We start from the raw sequence: 26,575 nt of genomic DNA on the forward strand, positions 1-26,575 counted from the left end.
TCAGGAGGTAGGGACAGAGGAAAGGATATCCCTAACTTGTATGGCACAGACGATGAAACTTCTAATTAGAAGAAAAAAATCCACTTCCTGAGGCTCACTGACCCAAAGCAAACCCCAGAGGGAGAGGAGCGCGTCTCCCCAAGCACCTCCGGAGCTGACGCTCAGGTCTAACAGACACAGCTGCTCTTCCTCCCACCACTTCCGGCGAGCCGCTCCGCGGTCCACTGGGAACACAGCGGCCCACTGAGCCCACAGAGCTTCATGCATCTCATGTTTAAGTCACTTTTATTCCTTGCTGTCCGACCTTGCTTTTGGGAATTCTATTGTTGATGCTGTAATAGAGATAAAAAAGTAACTGAGAAAAAACAAGAGTAAGGAAGGAAATGGACTAAAATATGATGGCATATAAAAATTACAAGTGGGGAAATCCTGCAGGGCCCCTTCACTCTTATCAGGCATCAGACAGACCCGCACTGCCAGGAAGTCAGGAAGCACGTGACGGGACAGGATTTTGCAACAAGGCTCCAAGGAGAGAGTCGGGACCAGACGGGAAAGAGGGAGTGTAAAGAACGGGCAGAGCAGCCAGCATCTTTGCCTTTTAATAGAAGATTTGTTTTCATCATTTCTGAGGGTAACATATTTCTTCTAAAAATAGAGCTCTTTGCTTGTTCTGAAACTTCTCAACTTTCGCTCGGAGGTGGAGGGGAATAAGGCTGACTGTAACCCTGGGGTGACGCTGCCAACGTCTCCTCGTCTCAGACCAACTCTTCAAGGGCTCCTGGGTGCTCACAGCAAGGATGAGTTCATTCAAATCCATGGTACTGAAGAAACACGACAAAGCATGCGAGCCCCCGTCTGTGCCAGGTGTGGACCCCACGAAAACATTCCTGACCGCGGCTCAGATGAGACCAGGTGGCAGGGCCCCTCCCCGGGGAGGACGACACAGGACCCTGCACACGTCTACCAGAAGACAACAGGGCGTCCTCCCAGCACACCGGGTGGGAACGGAAGTGTACACACACAAGAGACACAGGAAGGCGGGCCGAGGACGGCACACTCTGCCCTGGGCCGACGCGGACCTGGACTTAATGTCACGGAACCTGCTGGGGTTTTCTCACAACACAGACTGAGAGTCAGACTCTCCCCTCCCTGAGGAAGGGCCTGGTTAGCTCCTGAATCCAAAGATGCCCTTGATGTACCCGGTGAGGCCGCTCTTGGCCTTCTGCTCCAGCTTGTCCTCGAGGGGCGGGAAAGCCACGTGGTTGAGGGCCAGGTCAAAGAACAAAGGCTTGCAGGGGATGGGCTGGAACCCCGGCGGGAAGTGCACCAGGTTGGCTTGCTTGGTGACGAGGGAAGGGTCCAGGCAGAAGGTCTCAAACCGTTCAACCAGGGGCTAGAAGTCAAACCAAAACAGGAACCCAGAGTTAATCACAGCCCATCAGTGGAACATTCGATCCCCACAAACCTCCGGTGAGGGGCTATTATGTCCTCACTTTATTTATAGCTGAGAGTCACTGAACTCTAGAGAGGCTGCGAGTGGTGGGCTAGAGTGGGATACACGCCTGTCCGCTTTCTGAGTCAGAGCCAGAGCTCCCAACCAGAGTGCACAGCAGGTCCCTAACTTTATTTGGGACCATTTACATGACACCTAACTTAATGTAACTTAACCTAACATAACACAGGCAGCTTTCAGGTCCGGAGTAAAAGGAGCGGGGAAGGGAGGGTGTTTCCTGATAAATGAAGGGCCCTCTGCTCTACAGATGAGTACATGCTCCTAGGGTGTCACGAAATCCTGTTTATTCTTCAAAAGCCACAGCCCACTTACCTTATTGTCCTTGACTTGGGAAGAGGTTTCTGTCTGGTGGGCATCGTTTGTATCTGAAAGTTTCACAGGATTCAGTGAGAACATGGACTTAACGCAACAGGCTTGAATAATACCTATCACCTGCCTGGATCCTAAAGCATGGGGGTAAAGGCAGCCCATCTGTGGGGAGTCAGCCCTCTCCAACCCAAGGCAGACAAGTCGTGCCGATAACAGACCACACACCCAGAACCAGCGTGCTCAGCCCAGTGCAGCCGGCATGGCTCCCTGGGACAGGCAGGGGGACCGCATGCCAGGGTTCCTCTAGAGTCTTCCACATAACCTGATGCCTCACGGGGGCAGAGGAAATGGCAGGAAAAACTAAAATCTCACGGATGAACCGAAACAACCCCTTTCAGTCTTACACCAGTGGTGTAGGGGGTGGGAGAGAAGAGGAGCAGCAGAGAAGGGGAGTCTGGGGACACAGGCCGCAGGGAAGAGGCACGCGGCTCACCCAGGATCGCGGCTGCCTGCAGGGAGCACTTTTCCGACCTCACTTGTGTGATGAGCTCCTGCACGTCCGGCAGGTCCTGTGACAGTGAGGAAGACGTGGACCCGTGAGCCGGGGCCGGGCCAGAGAGGTGCACCAAACTAACCCGAGCTAAGTAACCCGACTGGTGTTTTCACGGATTTCAGGTAATTTAAACATTTTCCCTATTAAAAAAAGCAAAACATAGAAACTAGCCTGTTTCAAGGGGAGAAATCTATGCTATGTCTTAAGTAATACTGCCTGAAAATAATAATAATGACAAAGATAAGATTAACACACTTATCATACACCAAATGGATTATGTGCCAGGCAATGCCCTAAGCAATCCACACAACTGTCAATTTCATCTTCATGATAATCCCGGGACAGTCTGTACCTGCATTTTACAGGTGAGAAGACAAAGCACAGAGAGGCCAAAGAACGTGTCCAGTCACGTCCCCGGTGACCACAGGGCGGGACCCAGAGCCTGGCCGCCTGGCTCGAGGACCTCAGCCCCTACCCACAGCCCTTCTCTTGCCTCAGCTTCTCACGTGGCAGAATCTGGAATGATCGGTCAGGTCTGGATACTGCTGCACCCCTCACGCCTGCTTCCTCTTAGTTCCCCCCTAACCTAAACCCCGGCATGTTAGGGCAGACGGGCTTTCGTGAAACCCTTCTTACTTCTCTCCGGAGACAGACAGTCCACACTGGTTTGTCTCCACATTCTGACAACACCCTACCCGACCATGCTGCCACACTGGTCACCCCTCCCACCTACTCCTATTTCGCTTCCTTCTTGTATTCGGAGGTGGGTCCTAAGCAAGTCTTGTGGCTGCAGCAAAACCACAAGCTCTCTGAAGGCAGAAACCAAAGTTTTCTCTAGGGCTGAGCCCAGGGCCGTTCCAGGTAGACACTCCCACACTGGCTGTAACGTTGGTAACAGTAACCTTAACCCCGCTTTTCTGAATAGTTTCTACTTGTAAAATATACATGGGTCCCCTGAACCACTGCTTTAAGAATCTCTGTAACCTCACAGCAGTCCATAAGCTTAAAAATCTAGCTGTCATTCAAAAATCAGTAAAATACACCAGATTGGCACATAAGCTTTGACATACACCCTATCACCTGGCAGTCTAGCTAAAGTAAAATACACTTTTAGACTCCATAGACCTGTGCCCTGGCCTGAGAATCTGCATTTCTAGCAAACCAAATGCTACTGCTGCTGGTGGTCCCCACACCCTCGTGTGGAGACGCTTCACCAGTGGTTCTCCACTTGGCTACAGAGTAGAATCACTGAAGGGCTTAAAAAAGCCCCAGTGCAAAAAAGTAAATAAATATTATAAAAACCCCAATTCTCATCCCACACCAATTAGAGCCAGATATCCACCTTGGAAGCAGTTCCCACATGGAGCCAAGCCTGAGAACAGTGCTCTGGGGCTGTACACCAGGTGAAGGCTGTCTCTCTTAGTACCTGAGTCCTCTTCGGGCTGGAACGCTGCCACGAGTTACACCCACAGCTCCCAGGCACTCGAGCGTACCACATCCCAAGGCTGACCAAGCAGGACCCACCTGAGAAGGCATCACAGCCTCACGGCCAACTGCTCAGGGCTTAGAAACAGGCGAGGCCACTGGCTTACCTTGAGGCTGTTCTTGAAGGCTCCGGCGTCGGAATTCACTTCATCCGCGTATTTCAGGACCCTATCATACAGGACAAGGGCTTCACTCCACTTCTTTACCAGCACGTAGGACTGAGCAATGAAGAAACACCTGATGGGGAAGGAAAGAGCCACAGTATTCTTAAGCAACAATCACCCAAGATCAAGGCTTTCCTTGCTGTTTAGGCTAAATAAATTGCCGAGTCTTTTAACGTCAGGCTCACTCCCTGGGGTGGGAGAATTCACCATTCTCACTGTTCCAGTTTGCCAGGCTAACCCGCAGACTCCTCCTTGAAATTGGAGCTGACTTGACAGTGTAGGTCCAAAGCTGACCCACTGTCTTTTACTTACTGCTAACTCTGCAAAAAAGCTGTAATTCCCAAAAGGCACAGGAAGGAAGATGAAGACAGGCAGGAAGGAGGGACGTTGTCCAGCTGCAAACGCTACCTACACCGCCCACACATCTAGGTCATAACCGTTCATCTCTGCTCATGTCTTTCAAAAACCAAAACCCAACCTTCCAGGGACATGCTCCCAAAGCTTCTAGAACCTTCCAATGGTTGAGGGGAGCCCTGCCCATCCCAGGGGAACTTACCTGTAAGCCTTGTAGACCAGAGTTTTGAGGCCTATCTCTTTCTGGAAGGCTCTATCCTCCTCTAAGCCAGGAAGCTGGAGCAATTCCACCAAATTCTGCACAACAGATGTAACAGGAAAACTCATGAAGAGGGGGACCCACACTGAGTGTTTGACAGAAGATTTGGAAGGACAGACTTGGGCAGAAAGAGCGAGCCTGGGCTTCAGATAATGGGGACGTCTGCGACGAGTGACTCAGCCGCAGCCACACCTGGCGTCACCTCCGCCCTCCTGACCCTGAGAGCCCACGTGGCCTCTTTTTCTCAGTCACGATCTACCTTCTTCAGAGGCTCCCTAGACCTTCTCAGCTGGAGGGGATCCCTCTGGTTCTGAACTCTCATTTCAGATGGGGCCCTTGTGTGGCGCCTACACAGACACCTTGACTGTGGGCACGGGTCTCAAACTCCCTCACCGATGAGCTCCCGGGGGGCCGAGGCAGCGTGACCTCAGGTCCCAGGACACATCAAGGCACGTGGGCAACCAGCCTGCACAGCAAGTGCTCAGTGATGAATATCAGGGGTTTACCCGTGTCTGCATAGCCACACAGGCTTCCCTGGGGCTCAGTGGTAAAGCGCCTGCCTGCCGATGCCGGAGACATGGGCTCGACCCTGGGGCTGGGAAGATCCCCTGCAGAAGGAAATGGCAACCCACTCCAGTATTCTGTCCATGGGAAACCCCATGGACGGAGGAGCCTGGTGAGCTATAATCCACAGGGTCACTAAGGAGTCAGACACAACTAAGACTCTAAACAAGAACAAAGCACATCCACACGTCTGGATGTCAGGTTCACGGACGGCTGAACTGGTATGAAAACAGGAACTTCTGTCTTTCACCGAGTCATCAACAGCTCCTGGCTATCACAGCCCTTCTGCTATGTCATTCTGTAGCCAACCCACACACAGGACAGGCTTTCCCAGCCCTCCGGGGTCACCTGCAGAATGATGTCATAGAGCCGGATCAGGTCCTGGGGCCGAGGGGCGCGCTTGCTGTCATCGTCCGGCTGCTGCTGCAGCAGGGCCTTCTGCAGCCCTTTAGCCATGTTCTCGTTCCGCTTGATCGCTGTTGACAGCTTGATGTAAGTCAGGTAGCTGGAATGGACCACATGTCAGCTCAGGTGATGCTCAGGGAGGCGGATGTGCTGGGAAGAGCACTGGACCACAAGCTGGGCCGCCCTGGGGAGCTGCGAGGGTGAGGGCGTGTTGCCCAGCAGGGCTGGGAGGCCTGGGCCTCAGCCTCCATGGACCTTCAGCTCTGGCTGCTGTTTGGTGGCGAACTCGCAGGGGACCCGCATTAGACCTTATGACAAAATTTGATTTTAACTTGAATTATATCTTCTGTCTCTTTAGAGAGTTACCAATTTCAGAGGACACTGCTGGTCCTTAAGACGAGAGATGGATAGCAAGCTAGTTCCTGAAATAAGGACTAAACAAATAAAACAGCATCGGAAATGAGAGAGCTTGTGTAGGAGTCATGTGGAGGCCAGAGGGGTCAGGGTGAAGAGCAGGAGTAGATCTGGTGAGAAGGCTGTAGAAGAAAGTGGTCATAAATGCTAAAAGCCCAGATCAACAAGTAGCAGTGTACACATGCCATTTAGACACATACAGGTAAATACCAAAAGAATTTGTTAAAGAATTAAAACTGGCACTGTCAGGCTTGTGGGAACTTAGTTCCTGACCATGGACTGAACCTGTGCCCCCTTCACTGAAAGTGCAGAGTCCTAACCATTGGGCCACCAGGGATCCTCAAAAGTGGCTGCATCTGAGAAGTCATGAGATGGGCTTTCCTAGAGCTCTGCAGAAAAATCAGACTCTCCAAACAAATAACTGTTATTCACCGAGTGGAACAGGAATCTAGATCCATTTTTATTAAGATACCAGAGCTTTATTAAAATACAAGAGCTACTAGATTCCTGACTTTAATCTATCCCAAAGCTGGCCTCTGGTCCTAACTGCTCACTATCCCTATACCAGCTACATGTGGAGGTGGGAAGACAGATCCCAGGGCAAGGGGGCTTCACAATATGGAAGTGTCCTGAGCCCCGCTGAAGCTCTCTTGGTCTTTCAAGGCTAGGAGGCTGACAACTGCCTTTGCTTCTTTGTGGCTGTTAACTACCAATACATCCCCTAACCTCCTAAAGCCTTGTTTCTCATGGGCTTGTTGAAACAGAAGGGAGATAAGGACTGTTCCTGCTAATATTCTGAGCATCTGAACCATAAGGCAGTCAATGCAACCTAGTACCAAATTCTCTAAGAATGGAGATTAAGGCAGAGAGAGGAGTTTTTGTTTTGTTTTGTTTTTATTAAAATGGCTGGAGGGCGGGGGTTGGGAATGACTGAAAATATTGCCAGGTTCACTAAAAAGTTGTAAGCAGTGACTAAGACATTAAAAATTTCAAGGTCACATGGAAAGAGCACCTGGGGAGAAGTGGAATTTTATTTCTCCCAGGAAGTTTGAAAAATGTCACTCTTCCTTCCTCCTCTTTTCTGTGAAACAAAATGACCTATCTTTTAAAAAACTTAAACTTGACAAGGCAATTTGAAAATGGGTATGAAAGAGCAAAGGGATAAAAACAATCAAGATGTGCCTGAGGAGAAAGCTGGTGGGGTGGGGGTGGGGGGTACGACGTGCTGGACCAGACACCAAGACCGGTGATGAAGTCACAGTAAATCACGGCGCTGGCGTCCGTGCAGACAGAGCAGCAGAGTCCAGAAAGCCAGCGCGCAGGGAGTGCGGGACGTCCGCCTGCGCGCCAGCGGGGAAGGACACCCCGGCCCATAAACCACATGCGGCAACAATCCGTCACCCTCGTGGACAAAGGTGACGCGGATCCTTACCGCACTCAAAAATAAACTCTAGATGGAATTAAAGTTGGGTTGAACTTGAACTTAAATGTGGACAGGACAACGTAAGCCATTCAGAACGCAGAGGAGGGTCACTCTAGGAGCCTGGCACTCCTACAAGGAGAGCGGTGAGCTCTAGAAGAGGGGCAGGAATCAGCAAGGGGGCCACAGGGAACTCCAAAGTTATCGGTTACATTCTAGTTCTTCTGTTGTACAAAAACAGGAAATTATACGGATATTAGAACAATATACACATGCAAACCTCATATGCAAAAATGTGCACAGATGCACTCATATTTTAATATGTATCAGTAAATTATAATGTACATAAACACTGCACATACTCTTTTGTTCCAATGACACATCATGCAAGGTTAAAAAGTAAAAATGTCACATCTCTTACCTGTGCAGGTACTGTAGGTTAGACACCTTCCCCGACTCCACGTCTAGGGTGTAATCTCTCTGTTTCTGCAGAATGTAAGAAGGTAGAGATTAAATGGCTGATTACGTCCTTGGCTCTGACCACCTCATTCAATGGTGTGGACCTCAAAGTGCCCTGGGACACAGGCACAGACTACGAAGTTGAGGTCCTCAAATATCAGAGAACTCCTGGGCTTTTCCGGAACGACAAGGTCATTCAGTTTCCACTGACAAAGAAAAACCAGACGTGAACAAGAATTCAGAGTAACGGCCGGGAAGGCCTCCTGGCCACTGTGTCCAGTGTTCAGACTCAAGACATTAAAGCAGACAGTCCTCAGGCCACGGCTCCGTTTTAGGACCTGTGCTTAGACCCAAGGTCTATGCCTCGTGCTGTCAGCTCCTGCCTTCCTGGCTGACTGAAGAATGGCTCCTAAAGGGAGGAAGCTGTGAAGATGTGACCTTACACGGGAGAAGGCCTTACAGATGTGGGGAAGTCAAGGATCTCTTGATTAGCCTGGACAGAAAAATCAGGTGACTTCTCTACGAGTCCAGGCATAATAAAGTTCATTAGTGACAGGTGGAATGAACAAAGGGAGAGGGAAATTACAAAGGGAGAATAAACAGGCTTTTTGGCAACAGGGAAGAAAGACAAAAATGGTTCTGAGGTTTTCAGCCTAGATGCCTGAATGAATCACAGTGATATTATTAGGAAAAGGGAGCGCTGGAGAAATCCACCTGGAGATATGGATTTGAGACCAGAGGCTCAACAGATAAAACATGAAGCCATTAGGAGAAGCAGGACAGAGGGAAAAGAGTTTCTCAATTTGGTGGAGCCCAGAGGAGGCTTCTCTTGCCGGTCAGCCAATCGCCACATCTAAATACAACGGCGGCTACGAGTCCCTGCTCTGGGAATGTGACACACAGAGCAGAGAGGACCTCAGCTCAGAGCAAGAGCCGGGGACTCAGCTGAGAGTCCTACCTGATCTGACTTGAGCTCTTCCCGCACGGCCTGGATGGCGTCCCGACACTCACTGAGCATGGATTCAAACAGACGCTCCTTGGTTTCTTCACTCTCAGCCTAAACAAAGGCAGAAGGTGGGGAAAGAGTTTCTTTTTGAGTAAGTCATGGTATTCTGATGGAGGAGGGCATGATAGTGCTTTGATTCCTCCTGTTAGACACGAATACACACATCCAACCAAAAAAACAGCCTGGATCAGAGATCATTTCAACTGTTAATATTCTTTATCATATACAATTTTTCTTATGGTTTTATTCACTAATTTGTACGGAAATGAGAAGCGTGTATATATATATAGATGTAAAGTGAACATACTGAAAAAACATAGATACCACTGATCTAAACTGTCAACCAACAGAGGCTTTCATCTTTCCTCTATCATAGAACTTTCTACTCTTTTCCTTCAATGCCTCTACCTGTGCTCAGGACCAGCACCTGGCATCTCAGGGGAGCCTTATGGACCAGATTTGGAGCACTGCCACTTCACTCTGAAGCACAGCACAAGTTTCTTTCCCTTGCAAATGTAACCCAACAGAGTTGTAGATACTGGATTTCTTCTAAGTCCCAAGTAGGTGAGTGGCTGAGTGACATTACTAATAACCAAAGATATATTTCTCTCCTAAATGCCATATGAGGTTTTCCTGCATATAGGAGTTATTCCATACAGCTATGCTGAGAACATCTCAGGGCAGATGAAGCTGACAAGCATTTAATAAGTCTCTGCAAAGCACAGGGCGTTGCCCCTGTGCCAGCCAACCGGGATAAGGCAAAAAGTGATTCATTAACTGAATACCTGCCAAACCACATTATCATCCTAAGGAATCTGACTAAGCAGGTGGGAATGGACAAAAAGCAGAAAGGAGATGAACTTGTGTTACTGGCAGACCCACTCTGACATTAGAACATCAACATTCCCATAATTATATTTGACTTTCCACAGAAACTAACATCCAATCTGATCTCTTGACATTCAACTGACCTCCAGAAAAGCTCAAAAGAAAACCCAGTACTGCCCATTCCTTTAAGATATGGTTGGGAGGGGCCTTCAGAAAAACCTTTTCTTCTCTTAAGAGCTCTCATGTTTTTCCTAGTTTCCAGTGTGAGGAAGAAAAAAAAAAACTTCCTTGTAAATTACCCAATATAAATCAAACATACTTTTCTATTTATAAGTTACTTGACGTTCTTGTTGTTCAGTAACTGAGGAACAAATCAGGGGCATGGCTATTCTATAAATTTATAAAGGCAAACCCAGACACCATTAACACACTGCAGGCTAGAGCAGGGCTGTCCACCAGCACTTTCTGTGACGGTGGCATCCCTGTGTGGTCCAGTGTGGGCATTAGCTACAGGTGGCTGCTAAGCACCCGCAAGTCTAATCAACGTAAACAGCCGTACGTGTTCAGGTGGCTACCATACCAGACAGCCCGGCTCTGGAGAAACACTTCACACCAAACACCGTTAAGGACCTCAAGTCAGCAAGATTCTCTCTACTCGTTTAATCAAACTAGCCAAGTTTTTCAAAGTACAAATCCTGTGGACCGGGGCAGCTGTAGAGTTAACAACTGGACTAAGATATGAAACAGCCCTGGACCAGCCACACACACACACCAGAGCCACGTCGTGAGCAGGCAAGTGAGCTCCAGCACCAGCCTGGCATCGTGCAATCCAGCAAACACGCCACCAACACCCTTTTAAGACCAGTGGGGTCCAGCAGTTGGGGCAGTGAGTGCTTAAGTAGAAGAAAAGAGCCATTTGGTTTTACCAGCTATGTGAGACCTGCCTCCTTTCCTACGGAAGGAAAGGCTCAAGTAAAAAAAAAATTAATATGATGCGAAAATGCTATACCGCTTTACTGCCAGGTATTACCTTCATTCCCTTTGAATAAAGACACTCTGCATCAAGGTACTGAAGAGCAGCAAACCTCCCTCCCCTCTGCTTCCAGAAAATTCTTCATTCCCCCAGGATCTTACAAAGGTCTTAAACCACAATGAAGGGAAAGGCCAATCTGGATCACAGGCCGTCAGTCGGCTGTGTTGCTCTTATGCAGCCACACTGCCCAGGGACAGAGACCACTCATCTCTGGAGCAGAATCTCCCATGGTTCTCCCTGGGCTGGGCAGAATGTCCACAGAGGAAGCCTGAAACACATTTTGCTACTTACACTCTTATTCTGTAAACCTATCTCAGAGCCAAAGGTAATCCTGAAGGGAAAGTGGAACAAGAAATACCTCTCCACGTGTATGCAGAGGGAGGGTCCCTCAGAGCCCACATGCAGGCGACTCAGGTCTGCCACACAACCAACAAGAACCGCTTCTGCACACACGGGCCAACTCCCTGCAGAAGAATTTGTGGCCGGCCTGGACCTTCCCGGTGGACCCGTGACAGGGAGAAACCCGTAGCCCAGAAGTAACGCGTTACTCAGTCCTAATAAACAAGCTTGAGATCAATTTCTATAAAACTTCAAACACTCTCAGAAGTGCTTTTCCACAGCCCCAAGGCACGTCTCAAGGCTGAGGAAAACCAGCTGTGTGTGTCCTGAGGCGAGACCCTCAGCTCTTAAAGACAGAGCTCCCAGACTGTTTTCACTTGTCTACTTGGTGTGACAGAGACAGCAAGGTGAGTCCAACCACATTCTCCACCACACCCGCAGGAGAACCAAGGGAATGGGAGCCCGCCTCCCTCGGCACAGTGAGGTCTAGGAAAAAACAAACAGAAATCGAGTAAAGAAGGACACAAACCTCACGTAAAAATAGATTATAAGAATCATCAAACCTATAGACATTTTTAACCTGCCCCCAACCCCAGCTGCGTGACATCCTCAAATCACCACCAAGACAATTCAGGTGTGATCAATTAACAAAGCAAAATAAAAACAAAAGAGAAAGTAAGACAATATTAAAGACATGAAGACCTAAAGCTTGGCTAAAGAAAAGAAGGCTGCTGCAGCTGGATTTTGGCAGTTGATTAAGCCTCAGCTCCAGTCTTTGCAGTTTAGTATTATCTCCTTGAATTATTTCTTTCTTCTTGCTTTCAGTAAACTGTTGTTTTAGTATTTAAAGGTCATAAAAACCTCTACAAGCAACCAAGAAGCGGGGGGCTACCAGATTCCTCCAACCCAGTTGCCAGAGGGTGGGAAACACCAACAGCAGCAGGGTCAGGACACACTGCAGTGAGAAGCCCCGTCTCCTGGGCAGAGAACAGCTCGATATAATAAGCAGAGCTGGCAAATCAGCTGCCAAGCGCACCAGTGAGCAAGCAGTTCTGGGGATTAGCCCCGAATAGCCAAAGGGCCTTTCCCATGCATAATAACCCAGGGTTCATTCAATTCAGTACACAGTTCATCAGCCACAGAGCTACGCCTGAAACCTAAGGGTTTAACCAAACTTCCTTTGACACCATACTTAAATTATTTTCTTACTGGCTTGACCTGGTGTATGTGTGATGCAGCATTATCAAGCATGTAACTGTTTTTAAGGTTAAAACCTTAATGGGATTCCTGGGATTAATACACATTTTGTTTGCTCAACCAAATTATTTAAAGGTCTTGGATATTCAAGCGATCCTAATTCACCATAAGATCCTTAAAGACCACAATTAACTGTATTCACCACAACCAGCACATTAACCAGGCACTTAACAGAAGATAACACTACAGATTCTACGAACACTAAAATGATAAGAGGATATTATAAACTGTCAATAAAACCAACAATTTACATGAAATTAATACTTACATTAATTAATGTAAGTACTATTAATACATTAATACATACATACTTCAAAAATATAAAATCCAAACTGACACAAGATGAAACAGAAAATCTGAATAGCCCTCCAACTCATAAAGGAATTATATATTTTTTAAAACAGGCAAAAACAAATTATAAAAATCTTCCCACAAAGAAAACTCCAGGCCCAATAGTATCACTAGAGAATTATAATGACCATTTAAGGAGAAAACAAAGTTACATACTCTTTCAGAAAGCAGAGGAGGGAACATCCCCAAACTTGTTTTACAAGGGATGTATAACCCTGACACCAACCCTAAAAAAACCCACCTGCCATTATCTGTATAAAGAAGGGCTTTTAAATAGAATATATTTAACACCATAAATACGCACACTGAAGGTGAGGTGGGAACACACAACTAACAGCAGCTGTGATGAGATGACCGACCATGAGAATCTTTATCTAGTCAAGGCTGGAATCATGTCACTGCCTTTTCTTGCCAATATTACCAAAATGTTGGCCAATCTTGAACTTTTTTTTTTAGTATTTACTTATTTGGCTGCATCAGTTTTTAGTTTGGGCATGCCAGATCTTTCTTTGCAGCACCCCAATCTCTAGTGGTGTACGAGCTTCGCTGCTCTGCAGCATGTGGGATCCCAGTTCCCCAAGGACTGAGCTGGTATTCCCTGCACTGCAAGGCAGACTCCCAAGCACTGTACCACTAGAGAATTTCTTTGAACTGCTTTGTAAGGGGGACTATAACCTGGAGATACAGAAGTCAGACCTTCACCTACATTAAAACCCAAGTTTGAGAGTAATCAATCCTTTTATATGAGCACAAAGCTCAACTAGTCACCCGCGATTGAAGTGATCTTCAATTTTAAAGGCAACAGCTTCATGTGCAATTGTGAAATGTTTTTCACCTGGTCTAATTTAGCCCAATCTGAATTACTTTATGAATAAGGCAGAAATACCTCCCCCATTTAGATCTTATTCTCTATTTGTAAAAAAAAGCAAAAGAAAGATAAATTCAGATAAAACATGCTTGTATCTTCTCCTCCCACGTGGAAAACCCCTACCTCAGTAACCTTCTGAAGTGGAGAGGATTCTCCTGTGAAGGACTACTTTTTTCCATTAAGATTTCCATTAAAATTCAACTTTTTCAGTCAGAGGCCCAGGACCCTACTTTTCTGTTAAGTGAACTTACATTTAGCTTTTCACCAAAACCACATAAAACGATCCTGTTACTAACCTTCCTGATGAATCTAAGGCTATGTGGAAAATTTCAAAGAACACGAGCTTTGGAATCAAAAGGGTATGGTTTTAAATGCAGGCACTCCCTTCTATCAGACATATGGTTATGGACAGGTGACAGCTTTCCCATCTGTAAAATGAGTATCACCCACCTCACAGGGTGAAGAGACAAACACACGAGAGCATTAAGCAGTATATCCAGGATATAAAGGAGGATCATTACACTCCCTGCTTGTCTCTGTGGTATCTGTCCAGGTGACTACCAGGTAATAAAAAATTTGGTGAAATAATTTGTCAGAACATGAAAAATCCTTACAACGTGTTAGTAAAAAAAAACACGTGAAATTGGATCTCAGTCTAATTCTAATAAAAAAGTTATATCTTGCAAATACGAAGGGCTTGAAACATATTTTCCTTTTCGTACAATGCAGTATCAGTGAAGGTATATGGGAAGTCAGCCTGTAGGCTGATCTCTTATAAACACTTCTATTGTATAAGTGGTAAGCATGAATAGCTTTTAAAGTTACTTACTAAATCTCCCTATTCTATCCAGAATTCCTGTCTGATTGTCACTGATGCCTGGCACAGATCTGTGGCAGCTCTCTTCTTCCAGTATGTATCACTTTAAAGAGAAAACCCAGCTGCATAATCTAAATGGTTGCTATCAGCCCTAGTCAAGAAGAGAGACCTCTATACTGTTAAGTGCCAATGAAACACTTTCAGAAAAAGTTTAGACTTTTAGATGAATGAAAACTCAAACTTTTTGGTACTGTTCTAATCTTCTGTCCTGTAAGCAAATAAAGGGGGAGGTGAGGGGCCATATGCAATACAGACAAAAGGTGCAAAGAAATCCTTCAGTTGTTGAAAGCTGCCCCCAACCAAAGGAGCCACTTTGGAATAAGTCACTGAAAGGCCTGGATGCTTAACAACTCATCAGCACAACTAGCAAAGCGCCTCACACACATATCCCTCTGGGGACAGCAGCCAGCTGTGAAGTCTCATGAAATGCCACTGGTCCCTGCTGAGGCTGGAGACACAGGGAGTAGCGTGGTCTTTTTTTCAGATGTTCTTCACCTAATACAGAGAAGGAGCTCTAAAAAATGCCTCCATCACTGTCTACTCCATACAAACCAAGATCACCAGAATCTCTTCTCTTCTGGAACTCATTTGGTTATTCACACCCACAATCAGGTTATAATTATGTCAGCAGGAGCATCGGGCAGTACAGCTCTGCATGAATACTGCATAAACACCACACATACAACAAGCTGATCGGGTTTAGCCAGGCTGTCTTTTAAGGACCCAGGGACAAGAGGTGACCCTTCAGGGCTGGAAGGTGAGGATGAGAGGTCAGCGAGACACGAGACGTAACAGCCATGCTGCTGCACCACCTGCTGGGCCAAATGTCACCCCTGACTTGAAGCAGCCCTCTGCCGCTCCCATTTTCACTGAAGGCTGTCACTGTCAATTTCTTTGGCCTCTATACAGGAAAACTCCCCGATAAACTCAGCTTTCAAAAGAATTCTATTCAAGAGCATGCATCTTGAGATGGTTACCCAAATCCTAATCAGCAACAAAATATCGTATCTTAAACACACAAGGACAATGGGCAGACACACCTGAGAGAACAGAACAGGCCCAGCTCCGTACCTGGACGATGGCGGCCTCGTTGTCAGCCAAACCCAGTAAAAAGATCCTCACTTTGTCGATCTTCACAGGAACTGTCCTGCCCCTCCATTCCACTTCACTCATGGTGGCTGCCTGCTTGGCTCGTGTCTGAGTGATCAATGCCTAGAAAATAGTTATAAAATGTTAAAGTTTCAACCGTGGATGTGAGTGATCAAGGTGAAGCTCACTGGGAACTATCGTTTGTCTCTTCCTGTAACTAACATATTACATATCCTTGGGCCAGGGAACTAAAATCCCACAAGCCACAAGGCACGGCAAAAAAAAAAAAAAAAATTAAGTGGCAAAAACTTTTCATTAAAAATATAGATGTAAATATGCATATATTAACAGCAATTATCCCTGGATGAGGGGATTGTGTTTTACTTCTTTAACTGGACGTTTTTTCAAACCGAAGACTTTTCACAACATGTGCATACTAGATTACCTCCAATTTTTCAGCCAGGAGACCCTCAGTGCCCCCGGACCTCAATCTCATCTGCATGAGTTCATTGATAGCTGACTGGTCCCCTGAGAAAAGAGAGAGAGATTGAGCGGAAAACCCTCAAGTGTCTTGGTTTTTTCCTTAAGAACTCTCAGATTTAACTCCAAGCTCTTCCCTGTCCACCAGCGCATTTCAATGAATCCTAAGTCCTTTCACAAGGCTCTGGGTGGGCACAGATACGGCGGGGCCAAAACTGAAGCTAGGGAACTGCCTTCTGGATGTCGAGCAGAGCTGACGCCGACAACTGTACTCTTTTCATCAACGCAAACCCACACCAAAGATGGACGCGGGGGAAAGGGAGGAAAGTTAAAGCCATCATCCAGGTCCCGCAGGCCACCTGTCGCTGCCCCACGCAGCCCCGCTCACCAATGTTGTAGGCGCAGTAGCGAATGTTGGGCGAGATCTCTTCCACCCGCTGGTTGTATAGCACAGCCTGCTCTTCTGTGAAGGCACTGGCCAGCTTCTCGTAGATAGTCCTGCCAGGCAAGGAACATCACAGTTCATAGCAGCCTCGCTTTAAGGAAATACACTCACAAGGAACACAGATCAACTACCAGAACTGGCAAGTTCTGAGGCTAAAAGAGAACAATCCACATTTCTCAAGAGAAGGCAAAAAGAAAGAAACCGTAATAACTTTCACAGAAGCAATCACTGGCTGATCTGCAGCTTCCATGTGACTGTTATCAAAACTGGCCACAGCCTTTGGGCCAGAGGACTTACTTGCATTTATTAAAAGCCTCAATGGCAGCTTTCCACTCTTGATGTTCAAACCGCAGCATTCCTGAGAGGTAAGCCGTGTAAGCCTGTGAGGTGACGGGAAAAGAGACACTGCTTCAATACCCAGGAACCAGGGTACAGCCCGACCTCTACTCGCTTCAAACTCTGATATCAAGAATAGATATTCAGGTTGATTCTAAAAAAATCAAAAAATGTATCTCACTAATAAAATGTGACCCATGGGTAAGTTATGATTCATCTACTTCCCAGGAGAGAACTTCAAAATAAAGAAAATTTACTCTTTGTTTTACTTAACAACCCACTTCTGGGCTATACCATTAAAACAAAATTTTTACTTTGTGAACTTCCCAGATAAAAGTTTTTCACATACATATCAAAAGAAGCACGGGCTTTCTTAAAAGTTAGAGCCAATTCTTAAAATCCAGGAGCTCAAAAACAAAAACAAGAGCCAACTTCACCTTTTAAAAGCAAGATTAGGTTTTTTCCTCCCCTGATTACCAACATACAATGGAAGACACTCTGTTCTGTTTAACTGTATTATTATTATTTTTAAAGTCACATCTCTAATCTCCACAATAAAGCAAAGCTGATGTTATGACACTAACCTGAGCCTCCAACTTGGTCTTGGCATCCACACGATTGCTCTCACACAAGCGTTCCAACTCCTCGGCATGCTTCACGGCTTTGCGTAGGCGAGACAACAAGTGGAACCGTTTTCGGGGCTCAGTGTTGGCTTCCTGTTTGAGCTGCATGGCATAGCTCCAGGCTCTCTCAGCATCCATCAGAACCAGAAGCAAATATCTAAATCAGAGACAGAACAGGCTGACTGAACAGCAAAGGCACGGAGCGCCAGACTCAGGTATCCTCTGAGGAGCAATCCTCGGCCTCTCAACTTTTCCCTGCGCCCTCCTCTGCTTTTCTCCCCAGAGCTGCTCTTCTCACAGCATCAACCATGGTTCCCAAATCAGCATCTCTGGCAGGTTTCTAATCACCTACTAGACATATCTCATTGGAAAAACCTGCTACCACCTCAAACTTGGCAAACCCAGACTTGCTGTTGTTAGTCGCTCAGTCGTGTTTGACTCTTTGTGACCCCATGGACTGTAGCCCTCCAGGTTCCTCTGTCCATGAGATTTTCCAGGCCAGAATACTAGAGTGGGTAGCCATTCCCTTTTCCAGGGGATCTTCCTGACATAGGGATCGAACCTACGTTTCCAGCGTTGCAGGCAGATTCTTTATCACTGTGCCACCTGGAAAGCCCTTACTTAAGTATAACTGACTTAAAATTCTGCATTAGTTTCAGGTGCAGGGTATGAGGTATTACTGACTATATTCCCTATGTTGTGCATTACATCCCCATGAATCATGACTGGGAATTATTTCATGACTGGAAGTTTTTACCTCTTAATCCCCTTCCCCTCTTTTACTGACTCCTTCCTATTTCCCTTTCCTCTGTCAACCACCAACTTGTTCTCTATGAGTCTGTTTTATTTGTTCAGTTGTTTTTTAGATTCCACATAGACTTGAAAATGCATGGTATTTGTCTTCCTCTAATTTCACTTAACATGATGCTCTCCAAGTTCATCTATGTTGTGGCAAATGGCAAGATTTCATTCCTCTTTATGGCCAGGTCACACATATGTAAACGATCTTGCCTTTAAAAGGTGAAGCTGGCATCTCTTGTTTTTGAGCTCTTGGTTAAATACAGATATAGAGGGACATCCCTGGCGGTACAATGGTTAAGACTTCACACTCCCAAGGCAGAGGGCCCAGGTTCCATCCCTTATCAGGGACCCAGATCCTGCATGCCACAACTAGTACCTGGTGCAGCCAAGTCAGTCAGTCTGAGAAACTGACCCCCAGACTATTAACACACACTGCTTGATAGAGTAATCCTGTCATGTTAACCACCATGTACATACTCAGCAATGAAATACAGAACTCTCAGGTAGTACTTTACATATGGCCAGATTTCACTTGAGATATACTGATTTAAGGCCACAGGACTGGAAAAGGTCAGTTTTCATTCCAATCCCAAAGAAAGACAATGCCAAAGAATGCTCAAACTACTGCACAATTGCACTCATCTCACATGCTAGTAAAGTAACACTCAAAATTCTCCAAGCCAGGCTTCAGCAATACGTGAACCGTGAACTTCCAGATGTTCAAGCTGGTTTTAGAAAAGGCAGAGGAACCAGAGATCAAATTGCCAACATCCACTGGATCATTGAAAAAGCAACAGAGTTCCAGAAAAACATCTATTTCTGCTGATTGACTTTGCCAAAGCCTTTGACTGTGTGGATCACAATAAACTGTGGAAAATTCTGAAAGAGATGGGAATACCAGACCACCTGACCTGCCTGTTGAAAACTCTGTATGCAGGTCAGGAAGCAACAGTTAGAACTGGACAGGGAACAATAGACTGGTTCCAAATCGGGAAAGAAAGGAGTACATCAAGGCTGTATATTGTCACCCTGCTTATTTAACTTCTATGCAGAGTACATCATGAGAAATGCTGGGCTGGAGGAAGCACAAGCTGGAATCAAGATTGCCAGGAGAATTATCAATAAACTCAGATATGCAAATGACACCACCCTTATGGCAGAAAGTGAAGAAGAACTAAAGAGCCTCTTGATGAAAGTGAGGGTGAAAAAGTTGGCTTAAAGCTCAACATCCAGAAAATTAAGATCATGGCATCTGGTCCCATCACTTCATGGCAAAGAGATGGGGAAACAGTGGAAACAGTGCCAGACTTTATATTTTTGGGCTCCAAAATCACTGCAGATGGTGACCGCAGCCATGAAATTAAGAGACGCTTTCTCCTTGGAAGAAAAATTATGACCAACCTAGACAGCATATTAAAAAGCAGCCAACAAAGGTTTGTTTGCCAACAAAGGTCCATCTAGTCAAAGCTATGGTTTTTCCAGTAGTCATGGACGTATACTGAGAGTTGGACTATAAAGAAAGCTGAGTGCAGAAGAACTGATGCTTTTGAACTGTGGTGTTGGAGAAGACTCTTGAGAGACCCTTGGACTACAAGGAGATCCAACCAATCTATCTTAAAGGAGATCGGAAGGACTGATGTTGAAGCTGAAATTCCAATACTTTGGCCACCTAATGTGAAGAGCTGACTCATCTGAAAAGACCCTGATGCTGGGAAAGACTGAAGGCAGGAGAAGGGGACAACAGAGGATGAGATGGTTGGATGGCATCACCGACTCAATGGGCATGAGTTGGGTAAACTCCAGGAGCTGGTTCTGGACAGGGAGGCGTGGCATGCTGTAGTCCATGGAGTTGCAAAGAGTTGGACATGACTGAGGGACTGAACTGAACTGAAGAGACACTGAAATCTGCATTCCAGAAACCTTACCTAATAAACCAATCAGGTTATTAGTCTAATCACTGACTTCAACATTTACCATTCCACCACAGTTATTTCTGAACAAGTTACAGAGTCTCTCTGAGCCTGTTTTCTGTTTGTTTTTTTGGGCCATGCTATGCAGCATGTGGGATCCTAATTTCCTGATCAGGGACTGAACCTGTAGCCCCTGCATTGGGAGTGCAGGGTTTTAACCACTGGACCGCCAGGGAAGTCCCAGTTTCCTCATAATGCAGGAGGAGTAGAAAAGATGCCGATTCCACAGAGCTGCTACAAAACCCACATGAAATAACTCAAGTGTGTGGCACAACATCTGTCACACTGTAATTGCTCAATAAATGTATTAACAAGATGTACTCAGCACTGAGCAGTCAGTACCTGTTATCAGTCAGAAGATCTTCAGTTACTTTTTTCCCTGTGAATTTGTGTCTGTTCCCCATCTTAAAGTTGAGTGTTTTCCGAAGACGTCTTTGTCTACGTGAACAGTAGCCCCTGTAAGAAACCACAACCCAAAACCATTCAGCTAAGCTGAGAGTATTTTCAACAGTAAGTTCTATAATAAGGCAAGGTCAAAAGTTTGGGATATTCTACTTATGGTTGTTATAGATACCACCATCCTCTTGCAAATGTTTACTGAACGGAAACACGCAAGGCGATGACTGGAGTTACAGAACACGTGAAGAGACAGAGGGCATGGTGCCCACTCTCAAAGAACCACACTCACGCTGGACAGAGTCATGAAGACAAATGGCAAATCCAAAGTGACACGAGTAACCTTCCTCTTCTTGCTAACCCCCTTCACTGGAGTGGGCTTTTGGTGGGCTTTGAAAGAATGAGCAGGATTCTGATGGGTGTAAAAGGGAAGAAGGGGCATCCTGATGGAGACTGTGATGACGAGGAAGACATGGAGAAAGGAACTACAAGCCTATCTGAAGAAAAATGAGGTGAACGGGGATGTCACTGAGAAACACGATAAACGTCACCTCTTATGCCAAGCCTCTCTCTTCTGTACTCATGCAGTTTTTAATTCTTACTTCTACTATAGTTTGAGAATATTATAATCATGTTCTTACATCTCTAATATAAACTCCTTGAGTACAAAGATGATTTTATTTTCAAATTTCTCCCAATGTCTTAGCACAGTGCCTAACATATAGATGTGCAATAAAAGTATTTTGACTAAGCTAGTGTAAAAATACATGCAAAATTTTACCACTCTTACTCAAAACAGCATAAAATTTACAATATAAAATGATATTTAAACAGTAACTTCAACATCTCAGTGTTAAAGCTACCAAGGAATGGGTTATTTAAAAAAAAGTCTAATTGAATCTATGAACTATAGGTCTTTTTCCTCAATTCATAATTATGCTTTAATTATCACTTACCCTTTTAAATAAAAATCAAATGGAACACACATACTATGGCTAGAAATGCAAATTGTTAAAAATTTTCTGGCAATGCATTTATCAAGATCCTTAAAAATGCTCATACTTCCTGAACTGAGAGTCTACTCTTACACTAAGGAAATAATCAGAAACACAAAGAGGAATGATCAGAGATCCATGGGAACAAAATTTTTAAGCCTACAAAACTGGCTACCATATAAATAACCAACTCAGGGGAAAAGGTAAATAAACTATGGTATGTCTATATAGCTGATATAGATATATATCAGGTTGTAACACAACTAATAAAAATCACATGTATAGAACATTTTTATAAATATGGAAAATACTTAATACATAATGTCCAGCAAAAGAGCAGGATACAAAGTTGTATACACAATGTGAGCAAACTTATGGAAAAAAAACGCGCAGAAAAAAACTAGAAGAACAAAAATACTATTTGGTAGGCGCACATACACAGATATATTTATGTACTAAAAGACAGAAATATGGACTAAAATGTACACAAAGTCATTTTTATGTTATATTTTACTACCAAAAAATCTAATTGAAAATCCAACATTAAAAAGATTAATAATAACTAGGGAAAAAAAAAATTGGAGTCCCAACAGCCATTCAACTGGGGGATAAAAGCAGACGACGGTTCACCCCTGCAATGGAATACCACTGAGTAATAGGTGAGAGAATCTGGACATGAAAGGCCATGTTCTGCAAAAAGCAAAACTACAAGGACAGGAATCAGAACAGCAAATGCCAAGAGCTGGGATATAACCCAGATTCTGTAACATGGTTAAATTAAAAAAAAAAAAAAAAAAAACACACACCATAATTTGTTATTTTCGCCTGAAGCTTCCATGTTTCTGCAACATCTTAAGGCAAAATGGATAAAAAGATTCACTCTTTTTAAATTTGAAAATTAGGGATCTTTTTGAGGATTTGATATAAGTTAAGAACGAGACTTTCCAGGTATACTTTCGGGTAAGGCACAGTAGTAAGGGTAGTAATAAGGGCAAAGCAAGTCTGAAAAAGCCAGAGATGTCTATACACCTTGCAAGCGATACTAACCTGTACCTCTGGAAGTCTCCATGCCGTAAACCATGCTGCTGCTGGGACTCCTTTATAATCTGAAGAACTAGAGTCAAGATTAAGGAAAAGCTTACAGTGCCAAGAATCCAAATAATCCAAAACATTCATCCATATTAGTACCATTAATCTATTTGTATCAAATCACAGCTCATTAAACATTTCTAAAATGCTTAGTACATTAACAAGTGAAATCTCTAGTGACCATTTTCAATAGCTACCTTGTCAGAGGACAGGGCTGCTGCTGCTAAGTCGAGTCCAACTCTGTGGGACCCCATAGACAGCAGCCCAACAGGCTCCTCTCTCCCTGGGATTCTCTAGGCAAGGATACTGGAGTGGGTTGCCATTTCCTTCTCCAATGCATGAAAGTGAAAAGTGAAAGTGAAGTCGCTCAGTCGAGTCCAACTCTTAGCAACCCCATGAACTGTAGCCTACCAGGCTCCTCTGTCCATGGGATTCTCCAGGGAAGAGTACTGGAGTGGGTTGCCATTGCCTTCTCAGGAGGACAGGGCTAAGCATGTAAAAAACCTGATAGCCTGAACTTTCAGTTACTACTTCAAACTAAAAAAGGAGGGCACCCTTAGTCATTGAAGATTAATGAGACCCAACCATTTAAATCAAGCTGCTGGATTCTATTGATAAATGCTGACTACATTTGGGGTGGTTCCCAGTGATTTACACCTGGACCTAGTGTTTTTACTCATTTAAGCAGATTCAGGTTATAAATGACGTGTACTACTAGTCTATTTGCGTAACCTTCTACAACTGCCAAACCTGACTTTCCTTAACAGCTGTGATGCTGTCTGTGCCTATGGCAAGCACATGCCAAGCAAACCAGGCCATAGTTTGCATTAAAATACCAGTTTTTCTTTTAAAAGAAAAAGCATTGACCAAATTCTCCTCTTGAAGAATTTTAAAAATATTTTAAGATTATGTCCCAAACTTTGGGAAGTCCAATGACCTATGCCTACCATTTTAGTTTTCTTTTAAAGTTTCCTCAATGCTTCTTTATAGGGATATTTTAAAACACTGAACAATGAAAGGGCTATTTCAACAAATAAAAAGAGACCAGCATGTACAAGATCTGTAGTAAAATCAGAGCAATCTAACATCCATTTGGAAGGATTATCACCAGTTCAAAAAGTAAAACTGCAATCTGCTGAAAAACTTCAGTATGTTAAAAAGTCAAGCTACATGTACTATTTCAGAAATTCGCCTACATTTTCATTTCAAAAAGCCACAAACTAATATCATAAACACTCAACCGTGATACACTCTGATGAAAACTAGAAACCGATTCCCCCACAGCTCATCTGAATGACTCTCGACAAGACAAAATGCCTACGAGGCATATTAAGAGTATGTACACAAGTTACAGTCTTTGATGATTTATATTCAAAACGGGCAAAAAGCCTTTCCTTAGAACAGTCAACCTTCGCCTCCACTTGCAGAGCATCAAACTGTACTTTTTACTATGTACTCTCCGACGGCTGTCAGACAGAACTATTAAGCCAAAACGTCGAGACTGCAGTTTTTTTCTCCCCACTTCAGCAGCCCCAGGTGCCAAGTTCATCAGAGTGGCCAGTGTCAGACCCACCACCAGCCCCCTCAAACTGGGCAACAGTGGGGAAACTGCCGAAAACTGCCCCATTTTCTGGTGCCGATTGAAAGAAGAGAACGTTCCCCAGCGCAGAGGGCAGAGGAGATGCGAAGAAAAGCCAGTCGAAGAGCAGACCCTGGAACTGTTAAGTGCCCAGAAAGTAGGGGCGAGAGCAGTGCACCCCTCGGCCTCTCCTGCCCAGGATGAGGCGGCCCCACCGCCTCTCCCGCCCGCCGGCTCGCCAGATCGACACGTAGTCATTGCCGAGTTAGGCCCGACTACTGTAGGATACTCTCCAAACTCAGGCTATCCCCGAATTCTTTGTGTGCCTTCGATCCAGCCGAAGGCCGCTCGTTTTCCTTATTTTCCTCTCCTCCAGCACTGCGTCCACCGCCGCTCCCGCCGCTGCCCCCGCCACTACTGCCGCCGCTGCCGCCGCCTCCGGGAACCTGCTTCTCAGCAGCCATCTTGCCCATGCGCCGCAGAGCAAGACGGGATAGAGGAGGCGAGACGACACGGCTGGCAGAGAGCCCGGCCGGCTCGGACTGGCTGACGGGATAGCGGCGGACTCCGCCGCCGACGGTCCTGCCCGCAGGCAACGGCCACTTGTGGTAGCGCGCCTGCGCGTGGATGCCGATTCTCGGTCTGCAGCGGTGGCGGGATTAGGGCTGGGGACCCTGGAGGGGCGAGGACGCGGTAGCTGTTAAGGTCTCCTGGAGGCAGTCTTCCTTGGATGGAGGACCCGGCCCCACCTCCTGCATCCCTGCGCGGGAGACCCCGTTGGATAAGATCTTTGCATCCCGGAGTGTCTTCCTTCCTGGAAACCTGGGAGATGGGATTCCCACCCTAAGGAAGGAAACACCCCGCCTGGGAGGGGACCGCCTCTGTCTGCGCCGACCTCTGGAGCCGGCCGTAATGCAGGAACTCTCAGATGCATGGGGATCTGTGCCCTTCTTTGGACTTCGGGGCGCGCTCGAGTAGTTCGAGCAGAGAGAAGGGTTGAAGCGTGGAAGACTATGAACCTTTGCTCTGCAATATGGCACTTCGAGCTCTAATTCTGGCTCTGTCGTTATGGCTGGGAGATATGGGCAAGTAGCTTAATCTCTCTCTAAACCTTTCTTCGCTCATCTGTCAATGTGTGAAAGTGGTGCAATCGTGTCCGACTCTTGGCGACCGCATAGACTGTAGCCTGCCAGGCTTCTCTGTCCATGGAATTCTCCAGCCAGAATACTGGAGTGGGTTGCCATTCCTTTCTCCAGGGGATCTTCCTGACCCAGGGATGGAATCCAGGTCTCCTGTATTGCAGACGGATTGTTTACCGTCTAAGCCTCCAGGTGATAGGCACTAATTTTTAGGGAAATGCAAATCAAAACCACCATGAGCCAACACCTCACATCCATTAGAAGGGCTACTATTTTTTAAATAACAGTACTAGAAAATAAACATGTATTGGTGAGGACATGGAGAAATTGTAACTACTGCACTTTTGGTGCAAACGTGAAGTGGTGCATCCACAGTGGAAGACAGTGTGGCAGCTCTTGAGAAAATTAAAAGAATTACCATCTGCTCCAGCGATTCCACTTCTGGGTATATGCCCAAAAGAACTCAAGGCAGGGCCTTGAGATATTTGTACACCCACGTTTATACCAGCATTATTAACAATAGCCAACAGATGGAAGAAACTCAGTGGCCCTCAAGGAATAAGCAAAATATGGTCTAATCCCTACAATGGAATATTATTCAACCTTGAAAATGAAGGAAATTCTGACACTGCTACAACATGATTGACGTTTGAAAATAATTGTGCTAAGTAAGCCAGTCACCAAAAGACAGACATGGTAGAATTCCACTTATATGAGGTATGTAGTGTAGTGAAATTCATAGAAAGTAGAATGGTGGTTGCCAGGGGCTGGAGGAAAGGGAAATGGCGAGATAGTGTTTAATGTGTATAGAGTCTCAGTTTTGCAAGATCAAAAAGTTCTGGAGATTAGTTGCACACCAATGTGAATATTCTTAACACTACTGAACTGCACACAAAATATTTAAGGTGGAAAACTTTTTTATATTTTACCATGACTAATTTCTAGGGAATTCCTTAGTAGTCCAGCAGTTAGGACTCTACACTTTCACTGCCAAGAGCGTGGGTGCAATCCTTGGTTGGAGAACTAAAGATCCCACAAGCCATACAATATGGCCAAAGTTTTTTTTAAATTAAAAAATAAATTATCAGTTCAGTCGCTCAGTCGTGTCTGACTCTGCGACCCCATGGACTGAAGCACGCCAGGCCTCCCTGTCCATCACCAACTCCCGGAGCTTG

At 45.6% G+C, this 26,575-nt stretch overlaps 1 protein-coding gene across 1 annotated transcript; it reads right to left on the reverse strand.

The window, feature by feature from the left end:
• Positions 1–581: 581 nt before the first annotated feature.
• Positions 582–24,800, reverse strand: SRP68 (signal recognition particle 68). The gene is made up of 16 exons (XM_040244575.1): positions 24,551–24,800; positions 22,641–22,707; positions 20,545–20,658; positions 17,393–17,588; positions 16,770–16,852; positions 16,416–16,525; positions 15,993–16,075; positions 15,530–15,670; positions 8,858–8,956; positions 7,862–7,926; positions 5,550–5,706; positions 4,581–4,675; positions 3,968–4,097; positions 2,316–2,391; positions 1,826–1,878; positions 582–1,393 (listed from the first exon to the last, which is right to left on the reverse strand). Exons 1-16 carry the CDS (start codon positions 24,732–24,734, stop codon positions 1,166–1,168), a joined length of 1,881 nt encoding a protein of 626 aa, XP_040100509.1. The 5' UTR covers positions 24,735–24,800; the 3' UTR covers positions 582–1,165.
• Between the last annotated feature and the right edge of the window lie 1,775 nt (positions 24,801–26,575).

This window comes from Oryx dammah, unplaced genomic scaffold (assembly GCF_014754425.2).
Source record: "Oryx dammah isolate SB20612 unplaced genomic scaffold, SCBI_Odam_1.1 HiC_scaffold_8, whole genome shotgun sequence".
In the NCBI taxonomy this organism is placed as follows: domain Eukaryota; kingdom Metazoa; phylum Chordata; class Mammalia; order Artiodactyla; family Bovidae; genus Oryx; species Oryx dammah.